This window comes from Aethalodelphis obliquidens, unplaced genomic scaffold (assembly GCF_003676395.1).
Source record: "Aethalodelphis obliquidens isolate GAN/ISIS:26980383/991018 unplaced genomic scaffold, ASM367639v1 scaffold56, whole genome shotgun sequence".
Classification (NCBI taxonomy): domain Eukaryota; kingdom Metazoa; phylum Chordata; class Mammalia; order Artiodactyla; family Delphinidae; genus Aethalodelphis; species Aethalodelphis obliquidens.
The window spans coordinates 1,297,775-1,312,691 of NW_020838000.1; the positions used below are offsets into that span (position 1 = coordinate 1,297,775).

General features: G+C 43.6%; 1 protein-coding gene across 1 annotated transcript in view; it reads right to left on the bottom strand.

The window, feature by feature from the left end:
• The window catches only part of LOC113609332 (retinoic acid receptor beta-like), an 80,671-nt gene extending 66,938 nt beyond the window's left edge, over positions 1–13,733 (bottom strand). The window contains exon 1 of the mRNA XM_027086474.1: positions 13,110–13,733. Within this exon, the coding sequence (XP_026942275.1) occupies positions 13,110–13,266 (157 nt within the window). The 5' untranslated portion in view covers positions 13,267–13,733. The remainder of the gene's footprint in view (positions 1–13,109) is intronic.
• Positions 13,734–14,917: the final 1,184 nt, after the last annotated feature.

Sequence of the window (14,917 nt, forward strand, 5' to 3'; positions counted from 1 at the left end):
AACTGTTATATATAGAATGGATAAACAACAAGGTCCTACTGCACAGCACAGGGAACTATATTCAGTATCCTGTGATAAACCATAATGGAAAAGAAAATGAAAAAGAATATATATATGTATAACTGAGTCACTCTGCTGTATACCAGAAACTAACACAACATTGTAAATCAACTATATTCCAATAAAATAAATTTTTTTAAAAAGTTTCTCTTGATTGTTAATTTGGTCCTATTTCTATTTAATTTCTTCACCCCATTTCTAGGGATAGACAAAAAAAAGAAGGAAGGGAGGAGTGGCAATGTGAACGGGAAGTACCATCAGAGATTCTATTCCAAGGATATCAAAGCGAGTGCCAGAAGCCCGAGGAAATACCACGTTCTCATACTTTCAGGCCAATTTTTCAGCTGACACGTTTGTAAGGGCTTGCCATCACGGCCAACGTGGGCCTCCCAAGTTCTAACCACTCCCTCCAGTTTACTTCAGGTGTTTTGAGTGACCCCCAAATATACAAATAAGCAAAAGCAGAGACCACTTGAGATGTTCTGAATTTCAAGTTCATGTTCACTGGACTATACTCAGATATCTCCTGAGCCCCTACTGTGCGCCCGGCACTGGGTTACTAAGCAGAGCACACATATACGAGCAGAAGGTGCTCGGGGGAGAGAAAGCGTGGCATTTTCTAGAACACACACTGAGGCTTCCACAGAGTGTGGTCCGTTCCTCTCTGCCTCCCTGCAGTTTAAAATGTTTAAGTAGAGTTGAAAGTCGCTGGAAAAGGTTGGAAGATACTCTATATCGATTTGAAAACCATGCAGGTGTGGCGCACAGGACTAGAATTTGTATTCTCCCACGATAGGACTGCTGCAAGAAACAGACCTCAAGTCCAGCCCACTGGGATTCTGGGAAAATCCTGGTTGAGCTCTGCAAAATAAGTGTTGGCAAAATAAGTGCTAAGTATTTGGCAAGCCCCAGGAAAAAGGGTTCCACCCAGAAGGAAAACAAGTTAAACAATGACTGAAATCACTACCCTCCAGTATTCTGTTTACATTCTCCTGCAGTCTATTTACCGTCTACATAAAGAGATAATTAGAGCTCCTGAACAGCAGTAGGAGAGAATAATAGAGGCTAAAGGAAAAGGGAAATAAAGAGAATGCACAAATATTGAAAAAATATTAATAGCTGAGTATACAGAGCTGTGTTGTTCAATGCAGTAGTCTAGTGAAAGTTAAATGAGCTAGAATTAAATAGAATAAAAAATTCAGTTCCTCAGACATACTGGCCACATTTCAGGTGCTCAATAGGTCCACATGACCAGCCATCACCGTACTGGACAACACAGAATTACAGATGGTTCCCGTCCTTGCAGGAAGTTCTACTGTAGAGTGCCGGTATCTGGGGCCTTAAGGGGTGGTGTGCTTGAACACCTATATCCATTGACTCAACCATGATTAACTGAGTCCTGACCAGGTATTTACTAGCTGTACTAATACCATACGACCATATTGGGAAGACAGAGGTAAAGGACACCGTATCTGACCTCAAAAGACTTCCCAGGTTAGTAAGGGAACCCAACCAATAAAACAAAATGAAACAACACACACTAAAAAGGAGAAATGAGAAGAAACACAGAAAACAAACCTGGTAACTTTAATGGTCAATATGGTAGTAAGTATCAAGGGTTCCCTGTAAAGTTCTTTCAACTTTTTCATAGTAAAGTACTGGGAGAAGATTATTTACTGAGTATTAAGTCTCAGGTACGTTAAAGAAACTCTCTTATTTAAGTCTATGGTAAGCTTGCAAGGTAAGTATTATGGACCAATGGTACAGATGAAAACCACTGAGGTAACAGCAAAGGCAGCGCACGAAGAGTGCCAGCTCCACTGTACCACGCTGTACACACAGGAATGCATGGAGCACCCACCTAGAGCCCACTACATGACCCGTAGACAGTCACTTCAGTTAACCCACCTGTCTCCTCAAAATCTATAATTCAACAACTAGATTTCAAACAAAAGAAACAGGTAGAACACGGTATGTAAAAATCCCAAGTACAGAACAATATATTGCACTTAAAATAGCAGTCACCCCTTCATATCTTTGGGGCACTGGTTTCAGGACCCCCACGGACAACAAAATCTCTGGATGCTCAAGTCCCTTATATAAAATGGCGTACTATTTGCATGCAACCTACACATCCACCATATAGGTTAAATCATCTCTAGCTGACTTACAATGCCTAATACAATGTAGGCGCTATGTAAATAGTTGCAGATACAATGTAAATACTGTGTAAATAGTTGCCAGCTCTGCAGCAAATTCAAGTTTTGCTTTTTGGAACTTTCTGGAATTTTTTTTCTGTGTATTTTCCATCTGAGATTGGTCAAATCCGCAGATGTGGAACCTGTGGATATGAAGAGCAAACTGTGTTTGGAACCACTGGACTAAGAGCATTATGTGAGAGGCTGAAATAGTCAGTTTTCATAGGTTTGGGACCCTCTAAACAAACTACGTGGCAAGTACCAAAATATCAATGTTTCAGTGTCTCCTGGAAACTTTTCTTTTTTTTATTTTTCTTCTTCCTGTTTTTCCACTAATGGAAGACGCAATAGTGCTGGCTGACTAGGAGGTACCACCACTTGTGCCCATCTCCAGACGAGAGTTCTGAGTGAACCAGAAGAACAAGAAAACCTTCTTTCCCATCTCTCACCTCCCTGCAATTCCTCGGCAAACACAAGAGGGACCAGGCCAGCGCAGACACTAACAACAAACAGGATGGAAAACAAGAGTAAATAGCCTCCTGGTTTCTTCCACAATTTAAAAGGCTGTGGCTTCTATGAGAGAAATAATGTCATCAGAGGAAATTCTGTGGGACAGTTCTTCACCCCTCTCTCTCTTTTCCACCTTTTCCCAAAACCAAAGCACTCCATGGTCCCTTCTTGGTATTACTGGGGCATAAATATCTTCCAGGAAGTCTTCACTCGGCTGTCAGGGGACAGGGTCAAACTGCTGTCAAACTCACCTTCTCTGAGCCTCAAGGTCCCTTTCCGTAAAAAGAGGCAAATCGTACCTGCCTCACAGGATTGCTTGTGATAATGATGTAGGTACAGTCATTAGAGTAGAATCTTGTTAAAAATTTAACCAGCCCAGAAAGCAAGCTAAACACCCCACCACAGCTCTTTAAGTTGGTCTCTACAGAAGACAATCATTTATTTCGTGTTCTAGGGAACGGTTGTGATGACTGCTGCGTGTTTTTGGTCCCTCCCCATGGACAGGTAGCCGTATTGAAGGCGAGCTGGCCCATGCCGCTCCCCCAACAGCAGATGGTGACAGTGACCACACGCCAGCACACGCAGCTACCTCAGGTGACAGCCCGGCTGCGCTCTCTGCTACCAACCAACATCCACTGCCAGCCCTGGGCGCCAGCAGTGACAGACTTCCAGCCCATTTTAGCCCTGGGAGCTGTAGCCTCACCTGACATCATGTGGAACAGAAGATCTGCCCAGCTGAGCCCAGTCCACCCACAGAATAATGAGATAATAAATTGTTAGGCCACCAAGTTTGGGGGCAGCTTGTTACACAGCAAGATGTCACAAAAACAATCATAAAGAAAGAAGTGATACAACAGGCAAGACATGGAAGCAACCTAAATGTCCATCAACAAACAAATGGATAAAGAAGATGTGGTACATATATACACAATGGAATATTACTCAGCCATAAAAAAGAAATAATGCAGCAACATGGATGGACCTAGAGATTATCATACTAAGTGAAGTTAAGTCAGAAAGAGAAAGACAAATACCATATGATATCACTTGTATGTGGAATCTGAGTTTTAAAAAATGACATAAATGAACTTATTTACAAATCAGAAACAGACTCACAGATTTCAAAAACAAACTTATGGTTACCAAAGGGAAAACGTGGTGGGGAGGGATAAATTAGGAGCTTGGGACTAACATAGGCACACTACTGTATAAAATATGTAACCAGCAAGGACCTACTGTATAGCACACGGAACTCTATTCAATAGTCTGTAACAACCTATATGGGAAAAGAATTTGAAAAAGAATGGATATGTGTATATGTATAACTGAACCACTTTGCTGTACACCTGAAACTAACACAACACTGTAAATCAACTATACGCCAATAAAATCTTAAACTGATTTTTTAAAAAATATAATCTAATAGACCTAACCCCCAAGAACATTATTTAACAGACACTCGAAACATCCATATGAGTCTTCAAGAAGCAAGTTCAGAAGGTATGCACTTATTCCACTGCACAGTTTAAAACACCGCATCGTAAACCGCACTTAGAATGGACCTCTGCAGCTACCCCCAGAAAAACTTCTTTCCTGCTCCGTATGACAAAAATGCGGAACCTACGTAATCCTCCACTTATGCACCAGCTCTGGTTCTCAGTGGGTTTTAGTTTTTTCTGGAATCAAACTCAGGTTCAAAGTCCTAAGGAGACTGTGTTTGTGTTACAAGGGGCTGTGTCACAGTGACATGTGTATACAAGCGTCTCCCGTACACTGTGAGTCCAGAGAGCAGGGACCACATGGGCTTCATCTTGGTGTGTCTGTCCCATCCCCCTGCTCCTGCCAATCCCTGAACACATCAGGGAGCCTGGCACACAGCAGACATCCAAGAGCCATTTGTTGTTTGTTTGTTTGTTTCGGTACGTGGGCCTCTCCCCGCTGTGGCCTCTCCTGTTGCGGAGTACAGGCTCCAGACGCACAGGCTCAGCGGCCATGGCTCACGGGCCCAGCCACTCCGCGGCATGTGGGATCCTCCCGGACCGGGGCACGAACCCGTGTTCCCTGCATCGGCAGGCGGACTCTCAACCAGTGCGCCACCAGGGAAACCCTCCAAGGGCCATGTGTTGAACAGCACTCTGCAAGATGGAATCCATCAGTGAGTAATCGAAATGTACTGGCCCCTGACAGCATCTCTGGGCAAAGTGTACCGTGACCACCTGGAAGGTGACAACGCTCAGGTGTAAAAGCCAATTATTTGTTCCAAATGGATGCCACTGCATCAGGACCACAGTGCTGTCCCACTGTGACAAATAGGAAGGATGGTCCCCGGGGTGATGAGCCACAGTCAGAGGAACCATTTCACAGAGGAAAGAGATGCCAACTCGACAAACATGGTCTCTGTTAGTGAAGGCATGCAAGCCGCAGTGTCACGCTGAAACCAGAGCAGCTCTACTCGGGGACCTCTGTGTGTTTTCAGGGCAGAGTAGAATCCTCATTTACATTAGCTATTATATTACAAATCCTGCAATGTCCCATGCCATGGCTGTAGACATCGATCCCGTGTCAAGACAGGCTATTTCTCAGCCCATGGGCAGCGCGAGGACCACAGATGGAGAGATGCTCGCAGGGTAATGCATGTGCGTGAGCGGGCAGAGAGGCCGCCGTAAAACTCTCAGAGTGACAACTCCACAGCCTCTGGGCTGAGGGCAAGGAACTTACTACCCCTACCTCTCTAGAGCGCTCTCCTTGCACAGGTGGCAGGATAACCTCTGTAAGGCCATTTAGGACTTGTGCTGCTAGAAACCCAACACGGGTCTCTGGAAACTCTGGCCCAGGAAGCAGAAGGACGGCCTTCATCTGCATCCTCTGGCTTTCGCAGCGAATCCAAACCCGTTCATCCTGTCTCTAGTTCCTATTGTTTCCTCTGATAAGCAGGGCCCCAGTGAACAATTAAAGCTTTCAATAAATAATCTCTAAGCACATTCATTTGATTGACTGTTATTTGATACAGCAGTTAGTTTCAATGGGGCAGTTAATATTGATCACATAAAGTACTCCAGACAAACATGAAACAGTTCCAGAACTCCATGGATTATTACCCTTTATCTGCCAGTCATCCGGGTTACTTGTAATGGTCACGGAATTTAAAATCAATAATAACAATTAGTGTTCCGTACACCAAAACAGATGAATCATGTGAAGTGGGTTTTCATATAAGATCAAAGGTAAAGTGTGCCCACCATGTGGGAGAAGGCTCTCTGAGTTTCCAGGACACACTTGGCAAGGTACTTTCAGGCGAGTCTTCAACACAGCCAGCAAGACAGAAAGAACGGTATTTAGGAGATGTGATCATAAAAACGCACGTGAAACCCCTGACTGTCTTAATCCAAAAAGATGAAGGGTAAAAGATAAAAGTGATCAAAATGAATGCTAACAAACAGTAAAATTAATGGGACTGGGAATTTACTTCCTCTGAGATACGCTTCTAGCTACCTTTTCTCGCTTCCGATTCACAGGCAATAATCGTGATTTTTTTGTAATAAAATGGCAACAACGGTATTTTAGCTCCACAGCACCACTACTGTAATGTCTGGATAATTAAAATGCAAAGCAACAGAGAAATGTTTCATCATTAAACTGTAACCATCGCACTATGTGAAATCATCCATCCCAAAGACTTGTTTTTGATCAATTATTTGTTATTTATCTGATGTAAATATAAGGACTAATTAAAATGGATGCCTTTTTACACAGCTTCTTGTCATTAAAGCCAATGAAAGCATTCTGAGGACCATAATGAAATAATTATGTTTGCCTTTAAGAATTCTCTTCAACAACACATGGCAGTACTGAGCTAAATTAAAACATCAGGAACTAAATTTCGCTTGCCTCCATCTCCATTTTAGTTAATTACACCCCCAAGGGTTCCAATAGGCCAGACCCTAAAACATCTTTTGAAGCTGAAACAGCCTTCAGATCATCAGCCTTTTTATAATCATGAACTCTGATGATAAGACAAAGGTACCGTAGCCCCCAAAGCTTTCATATTTTTGAGAAGAGGTATTTATTACTGAGGCCTTCGTTTGCTCTGAAAATTAGGGAAGTATTAGGATAAATGTGATCCAAAGCTTCGTTTTCAGGTTAGCTGATACACTCATCTTATCTGGTCTTATCTGCATCATTTCTACCACAGTATTTTAAATTTAGCTATTTTTTTCCCCCTGATTTGATAACATTTAATCAGTGGCGAAGAGTAATTGATTAATATCAACAACAAAAACATTTCACTATATCTGAGTAGAATCAGGAGAATAACTCCTTATTCAATACTCAAACTTAAAAAAAAAACAAAACAAAGAGCAATCTTTAAGAGTACACTGTGAAGCCATGAACTTGAAAAAATAAAATAGGACCCTTTCATTAGGATTTCTCCTTCTCCAGACCTCAAATTGGTGACACTCGTAAAGGCAAGAAAAAATAGTAAAAAAAAAATTTTTTTAATCTGAGTTTAAGAGAAAAGGAAGAAGGAAAGAGGAAAGGAAAAACTGCCAGGCGGTTTCAGGGCTGGTGGCAAATGCAGTGGCTTTCACCTGCTGTCAGATGATGCCAATGGGATGGGAACGCGGTGTTTAGAAAAGTAAACAGGAGTCCCAGGGATTAACTCTGACAATGTGAATTCCGCCCATCTGGTTCTGTGTGGAGAGTCAGCAGGGTTCACGGGGGATGATATTTGACTGCCGGATAGACTGTCTTCCGAGACATCAGAGGGAAACCGTTGACAGCTGCGAAACAAGGATCTAGTACATGACAACCTAAAATTGCAATTATAATCTCAGAATCTGCTTTTATTAAAACCACACCCAGGTCAGTCTTTGTTCCGTTTAGAGAAATTTCCTTTTGGGAATGAGGGACATCGTCACCCACGATCAGCCTTGTTAAAATCAGCTCCCCCGCCCCGTCGCAGCTCGCTTCATCAGCTGCCGGGGAGCCTGTGCTCTGAGAGAGGAAACGCTCAGCAAGGCTGGGTCACCTCCTGACGTCAGTTCCTGTTATCCTGCCTTATCGTGCTGGGGACCAGGAGTCTTATCTTACGGAATGGCCCCCCTTTCAGCTCCCCATCCTGCAAGGCCAGAGAAAAAGCAAGTCAGCGGTTCCACTGCCTGTCTGAATTCCCAACTAAGAAGCTCTGAAAGCTCCAGATAAATAATAGAACACTTGCAGGCTCACCCCCTACGCTGCCTAGGTGGAGAGAACTTTTGCAACTTTATTTTTTATTCATCGGAAGGGGTTTAGGGGCTGGGATGGGACGGGAATCATGCCTCTTAGTGATGAAGCAAGGAGGCGGGAAGGAAAAGAGGAGCATTCAGGGCGACATATTGAGTGATTAGATTGTGTTATTAGATCGTACAGATGGGCAGGTTATCTCATCTCCTATTTAACAAGAGGTGCTTGGGCCAAGCCACTTACAGACCGGATACTGATAAATCTGAAACTGGAGTTAACTCTCCTCTCTCCATCACCTCCAACTCCAACTTTTTATGAAGAAGCTGGCCAAGAACTGATACAGATTTGTTCACAGTGATTCAACGTATAATTCCACCCCTCCCCCACTCCCAATATACACACACACACACGCACACACACACACACACATACACACACACACACGCTGGCATCAGAGCCGCGGTCATAATACTTAAATCCATATTGCAAGGGACGCCTCCTATTTACAGATCTACATTTTGCCACAAAAGGAATTCGTGTTCAGAAGAATGACCAAGAAGCACAAGGTGATCTTCAGTCATAACAGAAAAACTAAGCTGTGAGTGCTCCAGTTAGACTGACCAGCAAGTCCAAACAAAGGCTTTCTGTGCCACTCCTGGGTGCAAGGGGCAACCCTAGGAGATGTCATAATATTGAAATATCTGGCATATTTCAATGGCTTATGTGGGAGTTGTGGCAGTATAGTTGAAAGTGGGTTATTCTAGAAAATCTGAGATGTATGATTGCCATAACTACCCTGTAATTTGAAAGGCAAGATTCTACATTAGTATCTTTTGGAAAGGTTTTTAGCCCAGATTTTTCTGATTAACCTTCATCAAAAAACTCCCATTTCCGAAATAATCTAGTTAATTGATAGTTAACTGAATTTATATTAGAACATTTAAAGTATAAAAATGTCATTTAGGGAGAAATTTATTGGCACTTACATGTAACTCAAACTCTATAGAAGATTCTTTTTAAGATGTTCTAAAATGGAACAGTGCATTCACTGTTTCATAAGTCCTGTTCGACTCGAAGAGTTTTCTATTTTGCAACTTGGTTTTACATCTTCATCTACCTCGCAGACAGTAACTTTCTAGTTAAAAAATTCCCAGCCTTTAAAAAATTTTTTTTCGATTTTAAAGATTCTAAATTCCTTGACAGCAGGATTTATAATCTTCATCATTTATCACGTATTTCCCTTCTGAGATTATCTATGCATTACATTTCACAAGAATGTAGAAAGGAGAAAACGGTAAGGTTTTCTTTCATTTTTTAGCCATCTCTGGGGCTTAACATGTTGAAGGGAAATTATAAGCACCTGATATCCAGAAGAACTTTCTTGTGTGCTTTAAAGCAAAGTCCGTGACAATACCGACTGGTTATATATGGTCAGAGCCAGGCTTCCAAAAATGAGAAGAAAACTTCTGGTTCAGGTCAGCGAACCTATCAGAAATTGCGCTGCTGGTCATTTATCTACTAAGAGAAGAAAGGCCTAGTTCCGATGCGAGGGCTTTGCATTTGGGCTGGGAAATCAAATGCTACCAAGAGTTTCCACATCCATTCCACAGCCTAAGCTTAAGGGACACATGACTACCACTCCTAGCATTCTGATCTATTTTGGGGGCAGTCTGTCCTTTTCTGGTGATAAAATTTAAACTTCTGCATTTTTTCTTGTAAGTTGCACATCAGTGCTTCCCTACCCAAAGGGCCGAGTTACCTGGATACAGAAAAAATTTTAGTCATTATTTTTTCCTATGGGGAAGGAAAACTTTGTGAATCTTCCACTTGTTTTCAAACGGCCCTGTCCTGCACTCCCTGAGATTTAAGTAGAATTCCCTTTTCTTTTCTTCTTTCTGATGGTGTTAGTTACCACTGTCATGTGGCCGAGAAGCAGAAAATTATGGCCTACTTTAGAAAAACAATTGAGCCTTTTCACTGAAATATTTATTCAAAACCCCATTCAGTTCATACGGTGGCTGTCAGCCTTTATTTAGTCTCTCTTTCAGAGGGTATCTTTGATTTTGCCACTTTGACCCCAATTTATATCTCACTAGGAGAGGATTTAGATACTGTTTAATACTTAAAATTCAGGTCCCAGTGCTTTGGAAAGGAGACGTCTTTCCTTCCTAAATCATAACACCGATACTGTTTGTTTTTAAAAACAGATTATTTCTCGTTAGAAAAGAAAATCTGTTTTTCCTTTTTTCTTTTGATGTGTTAGGAGCAGGGTGAAGACAGGGAAAAGGGCCAAGAAGTTGTCACACTCATGATTTCACCGAAAGCAACTACTATATTTAGACCACAAATATTAGGCTTTATCTTATGCTCACTGAGCAATTAATGCTGAAAACATCTGGAGCAGCCTAAACCCAAGGTAATCCACGAGGCACCTGAACAGAGACTTAGTGACTCTGACACCTCCAGGGGCCGTCTTAAATCATATTATTTACACCATGTTCCCTTAGTAACTCGCTACTCCTGCCTTCGAATTTTTAGAGGCAATTCACAGGCCCTACTTCAACCGACAGCTGGTTGGCATATCATTTTTCTGTCTTAAAATTAAAAGGGAAAATAAAGAGAATATTCTAACACCCTTCAAAGAATGCTTCTGGTGTGTTGTACATTCAAAGGGTTTACTCCGATTCCTACACACACACAGAGACACACACACACCACAAAAAAATAAGTAGGATCTCGAAGCAGAAAATAGTTTTGGTTAGAATTTAGTACTATTTTTTCCCTTCTGGCCCACTGTTTCCTCTGTGTTAAGAGCACAAACAGATCTGCTTCTTGTCAAAACAGTCATTGAGTAAAATGGAAAAGGTTGTGGTTTTTATGTTTGTACTTATACAAACAGGGCCCTAATATGCTTTAACTTCAAAAGCTCTAACTGGCTGTGCCACCCTGAGCCAAACACCGCGTGGCAGAGCTGTGTCAGAACTTTTATTTATGCTTAAAAACTTAAACCACTTGAACAACTAAACTGACCTGTCCTAAAGCGGTTTGCGCGACTCTGCAGGCGCCTGAGCCATATTTACACTCTATTCATTTAACCTGGAGTCCGGGGGTGGGAATCCAAACCCTTGTGAAATTGACCACAGTGAGCACTAATTGCCCTGCTTACAAAAATAAGACACTGAAATTTCTGAAATCCCTTTGTCATTTGCCTTTATTTACTTTGTCTAATGCAAGCTTCTTTGATTAGCTGAACTTTGCTGTTATCAACACTTCTTGCTTATCAGCTGGCCCTAGGTGAATGACACATTCACCACTAGCCTCTCCCCAGATAAGGCAAATCCCTTGTTTAACTTGTTCAAGAACAAACAAAGTTCCCCCCCAAACTCCTGCAACTTAATAGGCACTTTTGGAGAGTTAATTACAAAAGGAAGAATGTCTACTTGTAAAACCTCTACTAGGTCTAATAGCTTGACGCCAGGGTCCTGAGCATTCTTTTTTCCTTTGTTAAAAAACGTTTCATTAAAACTTTCTCTCACAAGAAAAAGTTTGAGGGAGCCCTAGTTCCCTGAGATTCCAAATGAAACTGTTCATACTGTTTTAATTGCTACAGAGAGGAGGAGGGTAGGGTCTAAAAGATCTGTTAGTGGGTTGGAAAATTATTTTCTAACAGTTTCTTTGAGCTCTCCAGAAAGAAAATAGGCAGCAGGAAAGAAAGCATTTGAGGAGCAGCTGAAAATGAGGACGCCTTCTGAAAATGATATTCTTTTTACCGTGGTTATGGCTCTACGAAATACTTAGTCTGAAAATGATATTCTTTTTACCCTGGTTATAGCTCTACGAAATACTAAGTCAGACAGCTAGACTGTTGGCATCAGATGGTTATTGACTTTTCAGCTACAAGCCTGTTGATTTCCTGGACCCCTGAAGCAAGTCTTTATTCTTAAGAAAAAGTTTCAGAAGAGGACGATTTAAATCTTGTCATTGTCCCCTCTCCTTTTTCTTCCCTCTCTTTAGATAAGCCATCACGTTATTAGGAAAACTCAATTTCTTCCAGTTAAACTTTGACCTCTTTGAAAACAAAGATTTAAAATGTCATTTTCAGGCTAATGCTCCAATGAATTGTCAAATAAAGTACTAAAAACATTTTGATAGATAGCTGAGCCATTTATCTAAATCACTGTCAGGGCAGCGATGCGTCCAGCAGGCTCCCACTACAGCCACCCGAAGGTGGGATTTTCTGGGACTGCTGGCCATTTCTCAAGCCTGCAGCCAGGCTACTGTTGACCAGTGCGTGCCTCGGCACCCTCTCAGAATCAGATAACCAAATAGTCAATATTTTTTTAAAAAACTGAGCTACCCCACTTATGTTTCCTTTCCTTTAACCGAGGTCCAGGTTCCCGGCTGAACTGCAAGATATGGAAATAATGGATGGCTCAGCCCAAGGGGTGTTCATTGCCAGTAGTTTTCTAGCAAAACAGCAACTTCTTAGAGCAACAAAGTGACTCGGAAAGGTGGCAGCAGGGTCAATGCTAAGAAATATTGCCTTTCCTCGGCAAGGAAAACATTGGCGGCAGCAGCTTTAACTGGTCATTTATGAACTTCAGGAGCAGCAGCAACCTTAATTAGGCTAAATTCCTTGCAAGGAAGATGTCATATTTTAATTACTTTGGACTGTTGAAACACACAAGGAGGGGGGATATACATGTAACTAGTAGCTAATCCAAAGAACAGCAAAGTTAAATTCCCCTCTGCATATATCTTAGTAAAAACTGTACCAACGTTGTCAAATTGCCTCACTTGAAGAATGTTTCAAAGTCCTGTGGTCACTCTACTTTTTCCCCCCTCCACGCACATTTTCTAAAACTGTTTTCAAGGGACTGTAGGGTCGTAGGGGAGAGAAGCAGGGGTCGGCAGGGGTTGTTTGGGAAGAAAACATCTAACAGGAAATTTTCAGCAGAGGGAATCAATATGCACACCAGCATAGCACACCCTTTCAGCATTAAATCATTAAATCCTTTGTCTGGCTACCAGTGCAATTTGTTTCCAATGTCTTCATTGCATGCAAGCGAGACAATTCATATTTTTTTCTTGGTAGAAGAAGGGAAAAAATAAACCTACATTGCGCAGTGTGCCGATGCTGCCATTCGGTTTGGGTCAATCCACTGAAGCATGCTTTGAGAGCTTTCTCCTGGAGCATGCAGGAAGACGGGCTCGCAGTGTAGAAATCCAGGATTTGCCCAGGACTCACTGACAGGACATCCATACAGTCAAACATGATCTCCCCTGCACCGAATGTCTGCAAAAGTGCTTATCCTCTAGGTGTGGAGGCAAATGGCATAGAAAAGTCCACCCAACTCCATCAAACTCTGCCCCCTTTTTGGCACGTAGGCTGTTGGTCTTTTTCCCAGCCTCGAATCATGAATTATGACAGACAAGCCAGCTAAAAGCCTGTAATTGATCCAAATGATCATTTACCATTTTCCAGGCTTGCTCGGCCAATCCAGCCGGGGCGGGGGGTTCCCAGAAAGAGCCCAAGTTCTCCTTCTAGGCAGACGCCTGCAAAAAGCCTTCGGAATGCGGTGCGGATCCTACCCGGACGGTGCCCAGACCAGCCCTGCCCGGCTCGCGCGCGTCCTCGGCATCCCCGTCCTCAGGCGGCTCGCGCGGGGACTCTGGTCCCCCCTTTGGCAAAGAATAGACCCTCCTGCCTCTGAACAGCTCACTTCCTACTACTTCTGTCACACAGAATGAAAGATTGAATTGCCTAATATATGCGAGTGAACTTTCGGTGAACCCTTCCCGGGCTGCTAACCTTCAAATGACCCAGCGAGTCTGACATCACCAGCTCCCAGGATTCTCACAGAGCCGAGCACTCCCAGCAGCCCCGCCGCGCGGGCGGCCCGCGGCCCGGGCGCGCGCACCTCCCGCCCCGCGTCTCCGCTCCGAGCGCGCGGGGCCCGGGGCGCCCGGAGCCACAGGGAGGAGGAGTGCGCGCGGTCCGGAGCCGCCGGGAGGAGCGCGCGGGGCCGGGACGCTGCTCGCCAGCTCCCGCCCTTTGCGCCCCAGTTCGCGGGGCTTCGCTCGGCCGCGCGCCCCCGTCGCCCGCCCCCGGCCCAGCCTTTACATTCCTCCGTGCGCCTGTCTGTCTGTTAAATGCCTTGTAACGTGTGTTTTTCCACTCCTGCAAAAGCACAGCAAGCCCTAAACCGGAGCACGGAGAAGAGCCGCCCCTGGGGAAGCCTGGGGTCCAGAAACTTCCCATTTGATAGTCTTTTTCTGTCTGTCCCTCTTGCAGGCCGAAGGGACTTGCGTTGGCTCGGGAGTAGGAAAAAAAAAAAAAATCCAGCTTTCTGGATTCATTTACTTCTTAAAATTCTCCGAAGTCTACACACAGCCTACGAAGGAGTCGAGAATTATCGCTAGTTCCTCCTGCCCCAGACACACACACACAATCACACAGATATGCAGGACCTCATAATATAATACAATGGTCAACAGTGTGGATGTGGAAGTCAAAACTGAACTAGATTCCAACCCACTGAGCAGCTATGGGATCTGGGACAAGTACCTAACCTCCCTAAGCCTCAGTTTCCTCATCTGAAAAATGGGAGCATGCTACTGGCCACCTCAACGGATTGCTGTGAGGACAAAAAGAAACAGTGCTTGCATGGCACTCAGCACACACCCTAGACCAGTTAGCTGTGACTCATCCTCTTCTTTTTAACTGGGGAAACAGAAGCCCAGGGAGGCTGAGAGCTGCTTGAGGTCCCACAGCTCAGAATCATGGCTAGAACCCAGCTCCCTGGAATCCCAGCCCAACGTGGAAATAACTTTTCTGTTGCGGACGAGCGCGGCTGAGCCCTGTCATCACATCGCCACCCCACCCCACCCCCACATAACTAAACACAGATTTGAGAACTGGTTAA